The 15,673-nt window shown below is 50.1% G+C and overlaps 1 protein-coding gene across 4 annotated transcripts in view; it reads left to right on the top strand.

Moving 5' to 3' along the window:
- The window catches only part of THADA (THADA armadillo repeat containing), a 538,115-nt gene that overhangs the window by 37,173 nt on the left and 485,269 nt on the right, over positions 1-15,673 (top strand). For all 4 annotated transcript variants that reach the window (XR_004538762.1, XM_033937269.1, XM_033937270.1 and 1 more), the window contains exons 11-13: positions 79-770; positions 11,694-11,848; positions 14,730-14,885. Coding sequence is in view for 3 of the 4 variants with exons in the window: in XM_033937269.1 (XP_033793160.1) it covers positions 79-770; positions 11,694-11,848; positions 14,730-14,885 (1,003 nt within the window). In the remaining variant the exon portion in view is untranslated. The remainder of the gene's footprint in view (positions 1-78; positions 771-11,693; positions 11,849-14,729; positions 14,886-15,673) is intronic.

A 15,673-nucleotide genomic window follows, 5' to 3' on the forward strand; every position in this document is an offset into this window, starting at 1 on the left:
TATGGCTTGCCTTTCTTAGGACAAATTTAAATCTAAACTATATCGTCTCACGTTTCTTTCTTTTTGTTATTTTAATAGATTAAAAGATTCCAGCCTGGCTATGTCGGTATCCAGGATTTTAGCCATGTGGACTACGTCGGCATTGGATGTCCTCGGTTCATGCTCACAGGATTTGAAAGAGAGTCTGGATGGAAATGCGGACGCTCTTAGAAAACTTTTGGACTATGTCTATACACATTGGGAGCATCCACTGGATGCCGTCAGGCACCAGGCCAAAGCGGTGTTCAAAAATCTCCTCCAGATCCACCGGCTTACCCTTGACGGAGCAGATGTCAAAAGCGACCCCTTCTTTTCACAGCTTCTAGGCAGTCTCCTAAGTTTAGAATGGCATAGGAAAGGGAAGTACGCTTCGCTTGCCTGTCTCGTGGAGTGTGTGGGCGTCGAGAGCATTCTAACGATGGATAGAACGATCCCAGCCCAGGTCTTGGATGTTATGAGCGACCAGTCGTTTGCGCCGTATGCAAGCAATCTTTTGGAAACCATGTTTATGAACCATAGACATCAACTTGCCTCTACCTCTCAAAAAGAGTTCTGGATTGCGCAGTGGCATGCGACCTGGGTGTCTCCTCTTCTCTTAATACTGTGCGAAGGAAACCCTGACAAAACCACTTACATTATTGATTACTACCTGCCCAAGTTGTTGAAGTGTAACCCCGAAAGTGTACACTACATGGTGAAGAATCTTCAGTCTTCTGCCAGTACTAATGTTGGTAAGAAAATTTAGCTTCAAGTAGATGAACTGCTACGCTTCTAGACATGGGTTCTGATGCCTGTATATTATTAGGGAAAGGGATTGGGTCTTGTATATCGCCTTTTTGTAGTTTTGCAACCACTCAAATGCGGTTTACATACAGGTACTTCAAGCATTTTTCCCTCTCTGTGCTGACAGGCTCACAATCTATCTAATGTACCTGGGGCAGTGGAGGATTAAGTGACTTGCCTAGGTCACAGGAAGCAGTTTTGGGTTTGAACCCACAACCTCAGGGTGCTGAGGCTGTAGATTGAACCACTGTACCACACTCCAATACAGTATCAGAAGTGAGCCAAGTATAGGATAATGAAGCCATTGTGACATCACCGATGAGGTTGGCTTTTATTGGTGGAATGAGGCATTATGACATCAGGGAAAGGGATTGAGACTTGCATACTGCCACACTCAAAGTGGTTACATACAGGTACTTCAAGCATTTTCCCTCTCTGGGCTGACGGGCTCACAATCTCTCTAATGTACCTGGGGCAGTGGAGGATTAAGGGGCAAATTCTATCAGAAGCGCCCAAAAGTTAGGCGCCGATCTAGGCACCATTCAACGTGATTCAAGCACAATTGGGTGTTGTCTAGTGCAGTGTTTTTCAACCTTTTTTGGGCAAAGGCACACTTGTTTCATGAAAAAAATCACGAGGCACACCACCATTAGAAAATGTTAAAAAATTTAACTCTGTGCCTATATTGACTATATATAAAGTAATTCTCTTGAATAGGAATCAAATAAACACAAAGAAAGTATTTTATAATGCTGCCACCGCCAACAACACCGTTGGCGGCGGTGGCACTCAAGTGGCTAAAGAGCCGCAGTTTGCCGGCCTAGGGACAACACTGGAGGGTGGCCAGCTGTGCACCCCCTTGGGACGTAAACCCGGGGTGGGGCAGACCGCCCCCCCCCACCCTGGTATGCCACTATCTGTACCTCACTCCCTCCCTATGACCAAAAATTCTCCTTTCTTCTATTCCCCGTGTACACAACCATCTCTTTCCCTCCCTTCCTCTCTCCAAAGTCCATGCCTTCTGTGTCCAAACACTCATTCCCTCCCCCACCTCAGCATCTCATTCCCTCCCTTCCTCTCTCCCAAGTCCATTTCTTCTGTGTCCAAAAACGCATTCCCTCCCCCACCTCAGCATCTCTTTCCCTCCCTTCCTCTCTCCCAAGTCCATTTCTTCTGTGTCCAAAAACGCATTCCCTCCCCCACCTTAGCATCTCTTTCCCTCCCTTCCTCTCTCCCAAGTTCATGCCTTGTGTCCAAAACGCACTCCCTCCCCCCTTTTGTGTTCCGTGTTTGCCTCCCAGCCCATCTTTGCAACTTTCTCAGCAAAACGAAGCTCAAGCCGCGAGGCTTGTCTTCTGCTTCCTGCCTGCCCTGCCGCGCACAAATAGCCGAACGGAAGTATTCTCCGACGTCAGCGCTAACGTCGGAGGGCAGGCTTTGCTTAAGCCCTCCCTCCGACGTCAGCGCTGACATCGGGGAACGCTTGCGATCGGCTATATGTTAGCTGCAGGGCAGGCAGGAAGCAGAAGACGAGCCTCGCGGCTCGAGATGTATTGAACTCCGCGGGTCCCCCATCCAGCTCTCTCCTGTCCACGTGGGGCGGACCGCCCCTCTCCCTAGACTGGTGGTACTGCCCTGATGGCGGCCCTGACCGTACGGCACACCAGACAACATCTCGCGGCACACTAGTGTGCCGCGGAACAGCGGTTGAAAAACACTGGTCTAGTGAATCACGCTGAGCGGCACCTATTTTGGAAGCGCCCAGTAAATAGGCCAGCTCTAGGCACAATGAAAAGTTAGGCACCCATGCGAGCTTAAGCATGCTTAAGAGCAGCAATTTCTGTAAGAAAGCGTCTAACAAGTAGCCACGCCACGCCTAACGTGCATAGCGCCTATTTTTGTAAAGGCCGCCTAAATTTTTAGAAGTGCCTTGTTACAGAATGGCGCTTTCTTGATAGGCGCCTATGTTTCAATCAGTTCTGATTAAAAAGCCAGGCACCTTCATTCCCTAACTTTTGGTTTAATAGCGTGAATTTTCTGTGCATAAAATCTGAATAGCATTTGCCTTGAGTGTTGATTAGCTATTTTGCTGTGCTGCGGTTGCCCTGTGGAGTTTTACTGTGGGCTTTAGTGCCTGAGCATTGAGCATCAGCCCCTAGAACAGTGTGTTGCAAACTTTTAAAGCTGCTGACACACTAATCTCGGGGCTGTAGCTGGAGGGCACCCGGAAATGCGCAGTCATTGATGTGATGACACCACGTGCATGCACGGATGTCCTCCAGCCACGGCCCTGAGCCTCCTATTACCGCCGGTGTGGGGGGTGGGGATGGGGGGGTGCTGCAGAAGGAAAGATGAGGAGAAGGAACAGAGGCGCCAGTGAGAAGGAAAGGCAGAGGCGCCGGCTGACTTGACTACAGGACGTGTCTCTCGCCACGAGAGGCACATCCTGTAAGCAGTCAGCTGGCACTGGCGCTTTTCCTCCTTGCTGGCATCTTGGGGCACACCTGGAATCCTTCAGGGCCCACGAGTATGCCACGGCACCCAATTTGCGATACACTAGTCTAAAGCCTAAACGGTTTACAAAATATTACATACATAGGTTTTAAAACAAAATAAAAGACAAATAAACATAATCCTCAGACAATCAGCAAAATCAGGAAAAATCAATGCCTAAAAAAGGCATTTACAAATAATTGTGTTTTAACCCTTTCAGGACCAAGGGACATATTTGTCCCATAACTTTAAAATCCTATAAATTTTGATTGGGATAGTCTACAGTTCTAAATTTGATATGTACGGATTCCATATGATACTGCCTTTATGTAAACAAACTGGTTCCGACATTCATTCATTAGCGTCGTTGCCAGATTGACGAGAAGATTCACTTGCCACACTGTCCATAAGCCAGAAGTGTGATTTAAAAAAAAAAAATAATGATATTTCACAAAAAAAATCAATTTTTTGGCATCTGCAAGCCCTTTTTACCATAAAAATGTCGTCAAAACCACAAAAATTGGCCTACGATCCTTATGGTCCTGAAAGGGTTAAGTAGTTTCCTAAATGTACCTCTATTACCCCTTTTCTGTATTTGCCCTACAAGTGAGTTCCACAATTTTACCCCTGCACAACAAAAAGTCATTGCGCTGGTTTCTACATGTTTTGGACTGGCATTCACATTTAAGAGGGCTTAATTTGCAGAGCGCAATGATCTTTTTGGTTGGTAATTAGCCATCTTACTCTTGAAGAGTTCAGGGATCGTATCATACAGAAATTGATGACAAATCATCACTGCTTTGTACTGAACTCTGAATGCAACTGGCAGCCAGTGTAATTGTTGAAGATAAGGTGTGATGTGAACATATTTCGACGTTCCCGTTAATCAATCTGGCCGCAGAACCCAACAGAAAATTAAATTTGAGAGTTATTTATTTAAAGTTCTTTAAGCTATGTATGGGTAATTGTAACAACGGTGAAACTAAAGTAGATAGAATGTTATCCCAGGACAAGCAGGCAGGTATTCTCACTAGTGGGTGATGTCATCAGACAGAGCCCCGGTACGGACGTCTCACAAACACGTGTTGCTTGTAGAAACTTAAAGTTTCTAGATGCCCGCACCGCGCATGCGCCGGTGCCTTCCTACCCGGAGATCCGGGCGTGTCTCCTCAGTTCTTTCTTTTCCGCGGAGCTGAGAAGTTCAACTTCTTCATGCGCTAGCTGAATTCAGTTAAATTTGCCTTCCTTGTCCGCGTTTTCGTTTTCGTTTCTTTTAATTACTTTAACAGTTCTTTTCTTTTTCAAAAAAAAAAAAAAAAAAGGAGAAGATTATTTCCTCCGGCGGGTCGAACGGGCCGGCCACGTGGCTCAGGCCCACGGGCTTCGACCTCGCGGCAGAGATTTTCCGGCCTATGTCCCGGCCAATCACCGGTTTTAAAAAGTGCAGCAAGTGCCAACGCGCGATTTCACTCACGGACCCTCACTGGCGCTGTTTGCAGTGTTTGGGCCCTGACCACATCCCGAAATCGTGCGGGCCTTGCTCTACCCTTACGGCACGCTCATTCAAGCGACGTTGCCTATTGTGGGAATCGATGTTCAAGATGGACGCAGCTAAGGATCCCTCAGCCTCCACTTCATCTGATACCTCCCCGGTGCGGGCGAAACCGGCATCGACTCCTCCTGCATCGAGTGCGGCGAAACCGGCATCGCTCGCCCCGACACCATCCACGAGCTCGACGTCGGTGCCTGCCCCGGTCTCCTCGGTTCAGGTACCTCTTCCTTCCACAGTGCCACCAATGGTCATCAAAGTGCCGAAAGCTACTAAGCAGAAGCACTCGACCTCGAAGGAGCGCGATGCCCGTGCAGGAGGACCCCCTTTCGGTGCGGATCCCTCCTTATCGGCTTCGCTACGGTCCGTGCTGGAAGCTCAATTCGTTGAGCTCATGCAGACCATCGGACCCGGGCTCATCGCTGCCATACAGGGTGACCTCCCGGTACCGGTCCAAAGGGGCGGTCCGCCCCCTCCCCCTCCCCCACACCGTTCGACCTCGACAACCGACGAGGACGAACGAGGGAGGGCGGCGATACCCACGCGGCAAGCCTCGCTTACCGACATGCCGCCATTAGAACCCATTACGCCTCCGCGCCAACATGGGACCAGACCTTCGATCGATACTCGAAGCCCTGGGCATAGTCAGGAAGAGTTCCTCCGTACTCCTTACCAGACTTGGGTAGCATCGCAGGAACCCGCATCGCAAACCCAGTGGCGATCCACTGCTTCCAGCCCTATCCACTTGGGGACCTCGGGAGACCATGCGATGCACAGACGATCCCGATCCCCGTCCCGCCACCGAGACGGGCACCGATCGAGACACTCATCCTGGCACTCCTCACGCTATTCGGAGGTGTCACCGCAGAAAAAACTGCAACGTAGGGGATACTCCTCATCAGAGGCGTCCCCTCCGAGGGGCCCAGAGTACGAGGAGACACCGGTGCCCGATTCTCCTTGTCACTCCCCGATGTCCACGGACCTGGAGGCCTCCTCCTCCGCCAGCCCGTCCCACAGACCGACGCTGGCGGAACAATTGTCCTTCTCATCATTCCTCCGACAAATGGCGGATGATCTGGATGTGACCCTTGACACGGGCTCCCGATACTCCAAAGAGTATCTGGACACCATGCATTTACCTAACCCCCCAACGGAGTCGCTTCGGCTCCCCCTGCATAAATTACTGGACCAGACCTTCATGCAGTGCTTCGAAACGCCGTATGCCATACCGGCGATCCCTAGCAAACTCGATGCTCGATACCGCATCGTGCACCATAAAGGGTTCGAGGGCCCCCAACTCTCCCACCAATCCCTGCTGGTCGAGTCCTCCCTAAAACGCTCTCATCCCTCCCAGGTCTACGCCTCTGTACCGCCGGGCCGAGAGGGGAGAACGATGGACAAATTTGGTAGAAAATTCTACCAAAACTCCATGATGGCGTCACGGGTGCTAAACTACAACTTCTTTTTCTCTTCCTATTTGGAGTTCTTCTTGCCGGTGCTCCGCAAGTTCACTCCGTTCATAGACAACCAAGCTCGATTCGAGTTCGAGGAAGTGGTAGCCTCCCTCTCCCAATTACGCCTCCAGCTGATGCAATCCTCCTTCGATGCATTCGAACTCTCGGCACGCGCCGCCGCAAGCGCGGTAGCGATGCGTCGCCTGGCATGGCTCCGTACCATCGATATGGACCCCAACCTTCAGGACAGACTCGCCAACGTACCATGTGCTGGAGCTGACCTGTTCGATGAATCTATCGAAACTGTTACCAAGAAGCTGTCGGATCATGAAAAATCCTTTCAGTCCATCCTGCGGCCCAAACCCAAGCCTCAACAGTCTCGACCTCCCAGGCCACCCCTGATTTACCAGCGGCGTTACATGCCCAGACAAACGCCTGCTGCGAGGCAGCCTGCGAAGAGACAACCTCCCCAGAAGTCTCAACAAAAACCTCAGCCACCGGCCGTACCTAAGGCCCCCCAGCCCTTTTGACGCCCCCCCCGGGAGCATAACCTCGGCCTCTCCCATAGGGGGCCGCCTCCATCTTTTCTACCATCGATGGGAGGCCATAACTACGGACCTATGGGTCCTCACCATCATAAGAGAAGGATACTCTCTTCAATTCCACCGGGTCCCTCCGGACCATCCCCCAAGAGAGTATCCTTCAAGCTCGACGCAGACTGCCCTTCTTCTTCAGGAAGTCCAAACCTTACTCCAGCTTCGGGCTGTCGAGCCGGTCCCGTCAGACCAATTGAACCGAGGGTTTTACTCCCGGTACTTCCTCGTCCCGAAGAAAACGGGCGACCTGCGACCCATTTTAGACCTTCGGGCCCTCAACAAGTTCCTGGTCAAAGAGAAGTTTCGCATGCTGACTTTGGCTTCTCTATACCCCCTCCTCGAGCAGAACGACTGGTTATGCTCCCTGGATCTCAAGGAGGCCTACACTCACATCCCCATTCACCCGGCCTCCCGAAAGTTCCTCAGATTTCGGGTGGGAAATCTGCACCTACAGTATCGAGTGCTACCATTCGGCCTATCTTCGTCCCCCAGAGTCTTCACAAAGTGCCTGGTGGTAGTGGCCGCAGCACTCCGGGACAGGGGTCTACAGGTATTCCCATACCTCGACGACTGGCTCATCAAGGCCCCGTCAGCCCCAGAGGTCACTTCGGCGGCCGTGGCTACAACCTACTTCCTCCAGAATTTGGGCTTCGAGATCAACTTCTCCAAGTCTCATCTACAACCCACCCAGTCCCTCCCCTTCATCGGAGCGGTCCTGGACACCACCCGACTCCGAGCATTCCTACCTCGGCAACGCATGGAGTCTCTTCTTCATCTCTGCCAGTCGGTGTCGACTCGCCAAACCCTACCGGCGAGACAACTGATGGTGCTCCTGGGCCATATGGCCTCCACAGTACATGTGACACCCTTTGCCAGACTCCACCTCAGGATCCCCCAGTGGACCCTGGCATCACAGTGGAATCAGACATCCGATCCACTATCCAAACGCATCTTAGTCACACCTGCTCTTCGGCAGTCTCTACTTTGGTGGATGACCTCTTCGAATCTATCCAGAGGTTTGCTGATGCACTCTCCCCCCCATCAGAAAGTCCTCACGACTGATTCGTCGAATTACGCATGGGGGGCCCATCTGGAGGGTCTCCGCACCCAAGGATTCTGGACCAATGCGGAGAGACTACACCAAATCAATCTACTGGAACTCAGAGCCATCTTCAATGCGCTCCAAGCTTTCCAACACCTACTCCACGACATGGTAATCCTCATTCGCACAGACAATCAGGCCGCCATGTATTATATCAACAAGCAAGGAGGCACGGGCTCGGCCCTCCTTTGCCAGGAAGCTCTACGAGTCTGGGACTGGGCGGTGCGCCACAACACCCTACTCAGAGCAGTATACATCCAAGGGGAGAACAACGTCTTAGCAGACAAACTAAGCCGTCTGCTACAACCGCACGAATGGACTCTCCATTCCAGCCCCCTTCACCAAATCTTCACGCAATGGGGGACGCCTCAGATAGACCTCTTTGCGGCTCCCCACAACGCCAAACTGCCTCAGTTTTGCTCCAGGATTTACACTCCTCATCGCCTCGAGGCAGATGCTTTTCTACTGAACTGGGGGAAACGATTTCTATATGCGTTCCCACCATTCCCGCTGATCCAGAAGACTCTGGTCAAGCTGAAACTCGAACGGGCCACCATGATTCTAATAGCTCCTCGGTGGCCCAGACAACCTTGGTTCTCCCTCCTACTTCAACTCAGCAGCAGGGAACCAGTACCACTTCCAGTGTTTCCTTCACTACTTACTCAACATCAAGGATCACTACTTCATCCCAACCTGCAGTCTCTCCACCTGACAGCTTGGTTCCTCTCAACGTAACCCCTCACCAATTCTCACAAGAAGTGAGGGAGGTCTTGGAAGCTTCCAGGAAGCCCGCCACTCGACAATGCTACTCCCAGAAATGGACCAGATTCTCCTCATGGTGTGTTTCTAAGTCAAAGGAACCTCAGCGAGCTTCCTTATCCTCCGTGCTGGACTATCTCCTACACCTATCTCAATCTGGGCTCAAGTCCACGTCCATACGAGTCCATCTGAGCGCTATTGCGGCGTTCCACCAGCCTCTACAAGGGAAACCCCTCTCGGCCCATCCGGTGGTCGCCAGATTTATGAAAGGACTCTTCCATGTTAACCCTCCTCTCAAACCACCCCCAGTGGTTTGGGACCTCAATGTAGTCCTTTCCCACCTCATGAAGCCCCCGTTTGAACCACTCAACAGGGCCCCTCTGAAGTATCTCACCTGGAAAGTGCTTTTCCTTGTAGCCCTTACGTCCGCTCGCAGAGTCAGCGAACTCCAGGCATTGATGGCGGACCCACCATTCACAGTATTCCACCATGACAAGGTGGTCCTCCGCACTCACCCGAAATTCCTGCCTAAGGTGGTCTCCGAATTTCATCTCAACCAATCCATTGTACTTCCAGTATTCTTCCCTAAGCCTCATTCTCACCACGGAGAATCGGCCCTTCACACTCTAGACTGCAAACGTGCCTTGGCTTTCTACCTGGATCGCACCAAGCCACACAGATCCACTCCTCAACTTTTTGTCTCCTTCGATCCTAATAAGTTGGGAAGACCCATATCGAAGCGCACCATCTCTAATTGGATGGCGGCTTGTATCTCTTTCTGCTATGCCCAGGCTGGATTATCACTTCCTTGTAAGGTCACAGCCCATAAGGTCAGAGCAATGGCAGCCTCAGTAGCATTCCTCAGATCAACACCAATCGAGGAAATTTGCAAGGCTGCCACCTGGTCCTCGGTTCACACATTCACCTCACATTATTGTCTGGATACCCTCTCCAGACGGGATGGACAGTTTGGCCAAACAGTATTGAAAAATTTATTCTCTTAAGTCGCCAACTCCCCCTCCATCCCACTGAGGTTAGCTTGGAGGTCACCCACTAGTGAGAATACCTGCCTGCTTGTCCTGGGATAAAGCAATGTTACTTACCGTAACAGTTGTTATCCAGGGACAGCAGGCAGCTATTCTCACGTCCCACCCACCTCCCCTGGGTTGGCTTCTCAGGCTAGCTACCTGAACTGAGGAGACACGCCCGGATCTCCGGGTAGGAAGGCACCGGCGCATGCGCGGTGCGGGCATCTAGAAACTTTAAGTTTCTACAAGCAACACGTGCTTGTGAGACGTCCGTACCGGGGCTCTGTCTGATGACATCACCCACTAGTGAGAATAGCTGCCTGCTGTCCCTGGATAACAACTGTTACGGTAAGTAACATTGCTGAATTGCTAATCAATGCGATAGAGGAGCTTGTTTTTGAGCGCAAATTAACTCAAAATGCGACTTGATAGTCAACAAGCAAACGCGCATTTCATCATCCACCATCTGCAGTCGTTTCTCTTTTTTTCTCTTTAATTTCTGTCAGAGCTGAACATCCAAGTTCGCAGAGATAAGAAGATCCAAAGGGTAACAAAGCCTTGATTGCTTTGTTGCTCAAGTTAGGATAACTACGGCATAAAAAGAAAACGAAAATTACTTCTTTGTTGTGAACCGCCTCGAACTAATACGGCTTTGGCGGTATATAAGAAATAAAATAATAATAATAATACTGTTAGTTTTCAAGGACCAATCACGTCGAAGAATGGTGCCTGCCTGGGCGGTTGTATCCTTATGCACACAGACACTCATAACATTGACAGGCGTACATGCCATCTATTCTAGTACGAAGGGGCGGGAGCGGTTTAACGCGTGTAATAACGTATGCTAAACTGCTGTAAGCACTAGCCGCTACCGCCTCCTTTTGAGCAGGTGGTAGTTTTTTGGCCAGCGCGGGGGTTAGCACGTGATGAAAAGTCGCACGTGTTAAACCCGCTAGCGCGGCTTCGTAAAAGGAGCCCCTAGTGTATACTTATGAAGGGAATTTTTAAAATTAAAATTCTGGACTCTCTCGTGGCACCCCTAGAATCTCTTCGGAGCACGCAGTTTGCGAGACACTGCCCTAGAAGAAGTCGTGTTCCATCATGAATTAATGGTGTTATGTTGAATTTATGGAAACTACTAAGTGCTGGAACAGAATGTATAGCCAAAGAAACTAATTGACTTATCATCTTGGATAATGAAGGCAGCTAGGGCTGCTATACTTAGATGCACCCATCAAAACAAATGTTCTGTGGTTGCATTGAGGGTTGAGAAAGCAAAGACATGGGTGTAATAAAATGGCCACTGCAACACCTTTTCTGTGGGGTTGGTTTTGTTTTTTTTTTTACAGCAGAGTGCATTACACTTCTCCCTCTTTATTCGTGGGGGATAGGGGCAGAGCCGGACTGTGAATGGTGAAAAACCGCGAATAAAACGGCTCTGACCCACCCCCGCCTCCCTTTCGCCTTCCCCTGGCATCCCGGCCTTACCTGGTGGTCTAGCTGGTTTTCGGGGCAGGAGCGATCTTCCTACGCTCCTGCCCCGTGCAGATAGTTATTAGGAAATGGCTGTGGGGAGTTCCCGTAGTCTCTCGAGAGACTACGGGAACTCCCCACAGCCATTTCCTAATGGCTATCTGCACGGGGCAGGAGCATAGGAACCAGCTAGACCACCAGGTAAGGCCAGGATGCCGGGGGGAAGACAAAAATATGGGTTTTTTTTTCCCTCCTCCCCCCCAAAAAAAATCGCGATTATGTGAAATCGCGAGTAGGGAAACCGCGAATGGGGAGGGGGAAGTGTAATATGTTTGCTGAGGTGGCTGAGAACGTTAGCTTATTATTTGGATTTCTAGACGTGCACCTGTTTGATTATTCATATCTTTATTGCCTCAGGATCCTGCACTAGCAGAGGTGCATTAGGAGCCTTGATGGCTTGTCTGAGAACAGCTAGAGCTCATGGCCACCTAACTTTCACTGATAATTTTGTATGGCGTGAAGCAGTATCCACTGGATTAATTAAACAAGGCTTAGTCCACCGACATGATCAGGTAAGTCATGAAAAAACAATTTGTTTGGTTTATAATAATTTTATTTTTCTGTACCACCTAACCAGCAATTCATAGCGGTTTACATAATGGGTACTCAGCATACAATCAATAATAATAAAACGCTAGAGCGCGCATGCGCTCTCAAAAATTCGTGAGTCCTGGCGCTGTGAGGTGTGCTTCTGTGGCAACATTCTAATTGACACCTCACGGCGCTTGCAGGGGCTGGAGGCGCATGCGCGCGACTGTGCTCTCTACAAACCTCCCGGCTCCAGCGGAGTAGGCAGCACCAGTGGCAGCAAACGAGTGGTGGACAGCAGCCCCGTTCCGGCCGTTGACCCTCCACAAACCTCCCGGCTCCAGCGGCGTAGGCAGCACTATAAACACGCTGCTTCGCGCCCTTCTCTGCCGAGTTCTTCTGCCGCGTCTCTGATGACATCATCGGAGACAGACGCGGCAGAGGAAATCAGCAGTAGAAGGCCGTGAAGCAACGTGTTTAAAGTGCTGCCTACGCGGCTGGAGCCCCAAGGTTTGTCGGCGGTGGGAGGGTCAGGAGCAGGCCAGATCGAGCAGGACAACGGCAGTAAAAGAAGGGGGAGGGGCCGAACGGAGCAGGGAAGAGAAGGGAAAGGGGGGTGGGGGAAAATGCTGCTACTGCTTCTGCACAGGAAAGGGGGGGATATGAGGGAAATGCTGTTGCTGCTGCATAGGGAAGTGGGATGGAAATGCTGCTGCACAGGGAAATGGGAAAAAATGACAGACAGACAGCGGGAGGGAAGGAGACAGAAAGAAAGAAAGACACAGGGGCAGGGAGAGGGACAGAAAGACAGACAGAGAAAGGGGGCCAGAGAGAGAGAGTCAGTGGGAGAGGGAAAGGGGGCTGCTTTGGGGAGAGGGGTGTGCTTGGGGCAAACAGCTTTGCTCTGGGGGGAAGACAGAAAGGGCCATGGAGAGATAGGGAGAGGGAAAGGGGGCTGCTTTGGGGGGAGGGGTGTGCTGGGGGGAGACAGAAGGGGCCATGGAGAGATAGGGAAAGGGGGCAGCTTTGGGGGGAGGTGTGCTGGGGACAGACAGCTTTGCTCTGGGGGGGAAGACAGAAGAGGGCCATGGAGAGACATTTGGGGGGGAGGTGGGTGCTGGGGGCAGACAGCTTTGCTCAGGGGGGGAGGGGGAGACAGAAGTACTTATACATCTGGTTTGTGAATGACCTAGTTTGCAAGTGTACTTAAAGGGCAATTATTCGGAAGTCAATGATTCTGTCTGCTTTTACATCAAAATCTACAAATGTCTTTGATTTTTTTTGCCTCATTTGGTCTAAAGCAGTGGTTCCGAAACCTGTCCTGGGGGACCCCCAGCCAGTCAGGTTTTCAAGATATCCCTAATGATTATGCATGAGAGAGATTTGCATATAATGGAAGTGACAGGTATGCAAATCTCTCTCATGCATATTCATTAGGGATATCTTGAAAACCTGACTGGCTGGGGGTCCCCCAGAACAGGTTTGGGAACCACTGGTCTAAAGGTTATAGAAAATGGAAGAAAAGTTAAGAACATAAGAATTTCTGCTGCTGGGTCAGACCAGTGGTCCATCGTGCCCAGCAGTCCGCTCCCGCAGCAGCCCCTAGGTCAGGGATAGGCAATTCCGGTCCTCGAGAGCCGGAGCCAGGTCAGGTTTTCAGGATATCCACAATAAATATGCATGAGATGGATTTGCATCTCAAGGAGGCAGTGCATGCAAATCCATCTCATACATATTCATTGTGGATATCCTGAAAACCTGACCTGGCTCCGGCTCTCGAGGGCCGGAATTGCCTACCCCTGCCCTAGGTCAAAGACCAGTGCCCTAACTGAGTCTAGCCTTACCTGTGTACGTTCCGGTTCAGCAGGAACTTGTCTAACTTTGTCTTGAATCCCTGGAGGGTGTTTTCCCCTATAACAGTCTCCAAAAGAGCGTTCCAGTTTTCTACCACTTTCTGGATGAAGAAGAACTTCCTTACGTTTGTACGGAATCTATCCCCTTTCAACTTTAGAGAGTGCCCTCTCGTTCTCTTTACCTTGGAGAGGGTGAACAACCTGTCTTTATCTACTAAGTCTATTCCCTTCAGAATCTTGAATGTTTCGATCATGTCCCCTCTCAGTCTCCTCTTTTCAAGGGAGAAGAGGCCCAGTTTCTCCAATCTCTCACTGTACGGCAACTCCTCCAGCCCCTTAACCATTTTAGTTGCTCTTCTCTGGACCCTTTTCGAGTAGTACCGTGTTCTTCTTCATGTACAGTACTGGACGCAGTGTTCCAGGTGAGGACGTACCATGGCCCGGAACAGCGGCACGATAACCTTCTCCAATATGTTCATGATCCCCCTTCTTAATCATTCCTAGCATCCTATTTGCCCTTTTCGCTGCTGCCGCACATTACGCAGATGGCTTCATCGACCTGTCGACCAGCACTCCCAAGTCTCTTTCCTGGGGGGGTCCCCCCCAATTAACGCCCCGGACATCCTGTATTCATGTATAAGATTTTTGTTACTGAAATGCATCACCTTACACTTATCCACATTAAACCTCATTTGCCATGTCGTGTTTATGTCAGCTGCAGATCTTTGCAATCTTGCGTGTTCACTACTCTGAATAACTGAATGTAATAATTGCATTCGATGTGTAACAAGTTCTATTTTTAATTGTATTTTAGTTTTCTTTGCTCAATTATAATTATAACATGTTTGGAACTTTCTGGTTGAAAAAAGCATAAAGTAAACGATGCTTCTGAAAATGTACTACAGGTTCAGCTGCTCATCTTGTGTTGGCTTATAACAATGACGCTTTTATATATCTCAATTCAATTTGTAAAGTATTCACACATTCTGTGGCCATTTCCTTTCTCTTTTAGGTCCGCATAGATGCTCTGGGTTTGCTTTGCGAAAGCCACCGCAGCACAGAAATTGTTTCCATGGAGGAGATGGAAATGATTAAATTTTGCATCGGGTATAACCTAAACAGCCAGTCTCCATCCGTGAGACAACAGATTTGCTGCCTAATGAAAAAGGTGAGCTGGCATTTAGTATCGTACATTGTGGAATGAAGGCTGTGAATTTTGGTTTTGGAATCTGTTGCCTTGCAAAGCTGTGCTGTTAGAAGGAAGACCGCATCTGGATGGCCGCTGGCAGTTGTTAAGCATTTAGGAGCTTAGCACGTAGGTTGCAGACATTTACTGTTCCCTCTAAGCTGAGCAGGAGTCCTCCAACTGCATTGCTGCCAGCAGAGGGCAGTGCTTCGATATTGTGTTTTCAATTGCTAAAGACAGTCAGATTCCCTGGAGTCCTACAGAGCTTGCCTGCTCCTCACTATTGACAATGTGATAGAGAAACAGCACCCCCTCGCAGATAGGATAGTAGGTGGAGGACTCCTGCTCAGTTTAGAGGGAACAATTGTCTTCCCTGTAGAATGTATATTCGTGTTCCAGGGCCTGGTGTAATATGTGTTGCTGACTCTTTATTGGTAAAGTTTGTGTTGTAACAACATGCGCTGAAAAAAAAATTAGTGATAAGAGCTGGATAGGAACTGGGTCCCACCAACCAAAGAGGCATTCTGCTACAGCTGACTGGGAGGAGAGGAAGAGGAAGAGCAATGCTGAAAGGGGGGAGGGAGGGAGAGAGGGGATGGCGATTGACAGATGGCAGGGAGAGAAGAGAGAAGGGGCAGTTGATGAATTGAAGGAAGGGAGGAAAGAGAAGAGAAAAAAGGAGAGAAGGAGGAATGTTATCACCAAAGAGGGGGGAGATAGAGGAAGGAGAGCACCAATTTATAGGTTGCAAGGTGGGGCTCCCCCCAACC

Source organism: Geotrypetes seraphini, chromosome 3, assembly GCF_902459505.1.
Source record: "Geotrypetes seraphini chromosome 3, aGeoSer1.1, whole genome shotgun sequence".
Lineage (NCBI taxonomy): Eukaryota > Metazoa > Chordata > Amphibia > Gymnophiona > Dermophiidae > Geotrypetes > Geotrypetes seraphini.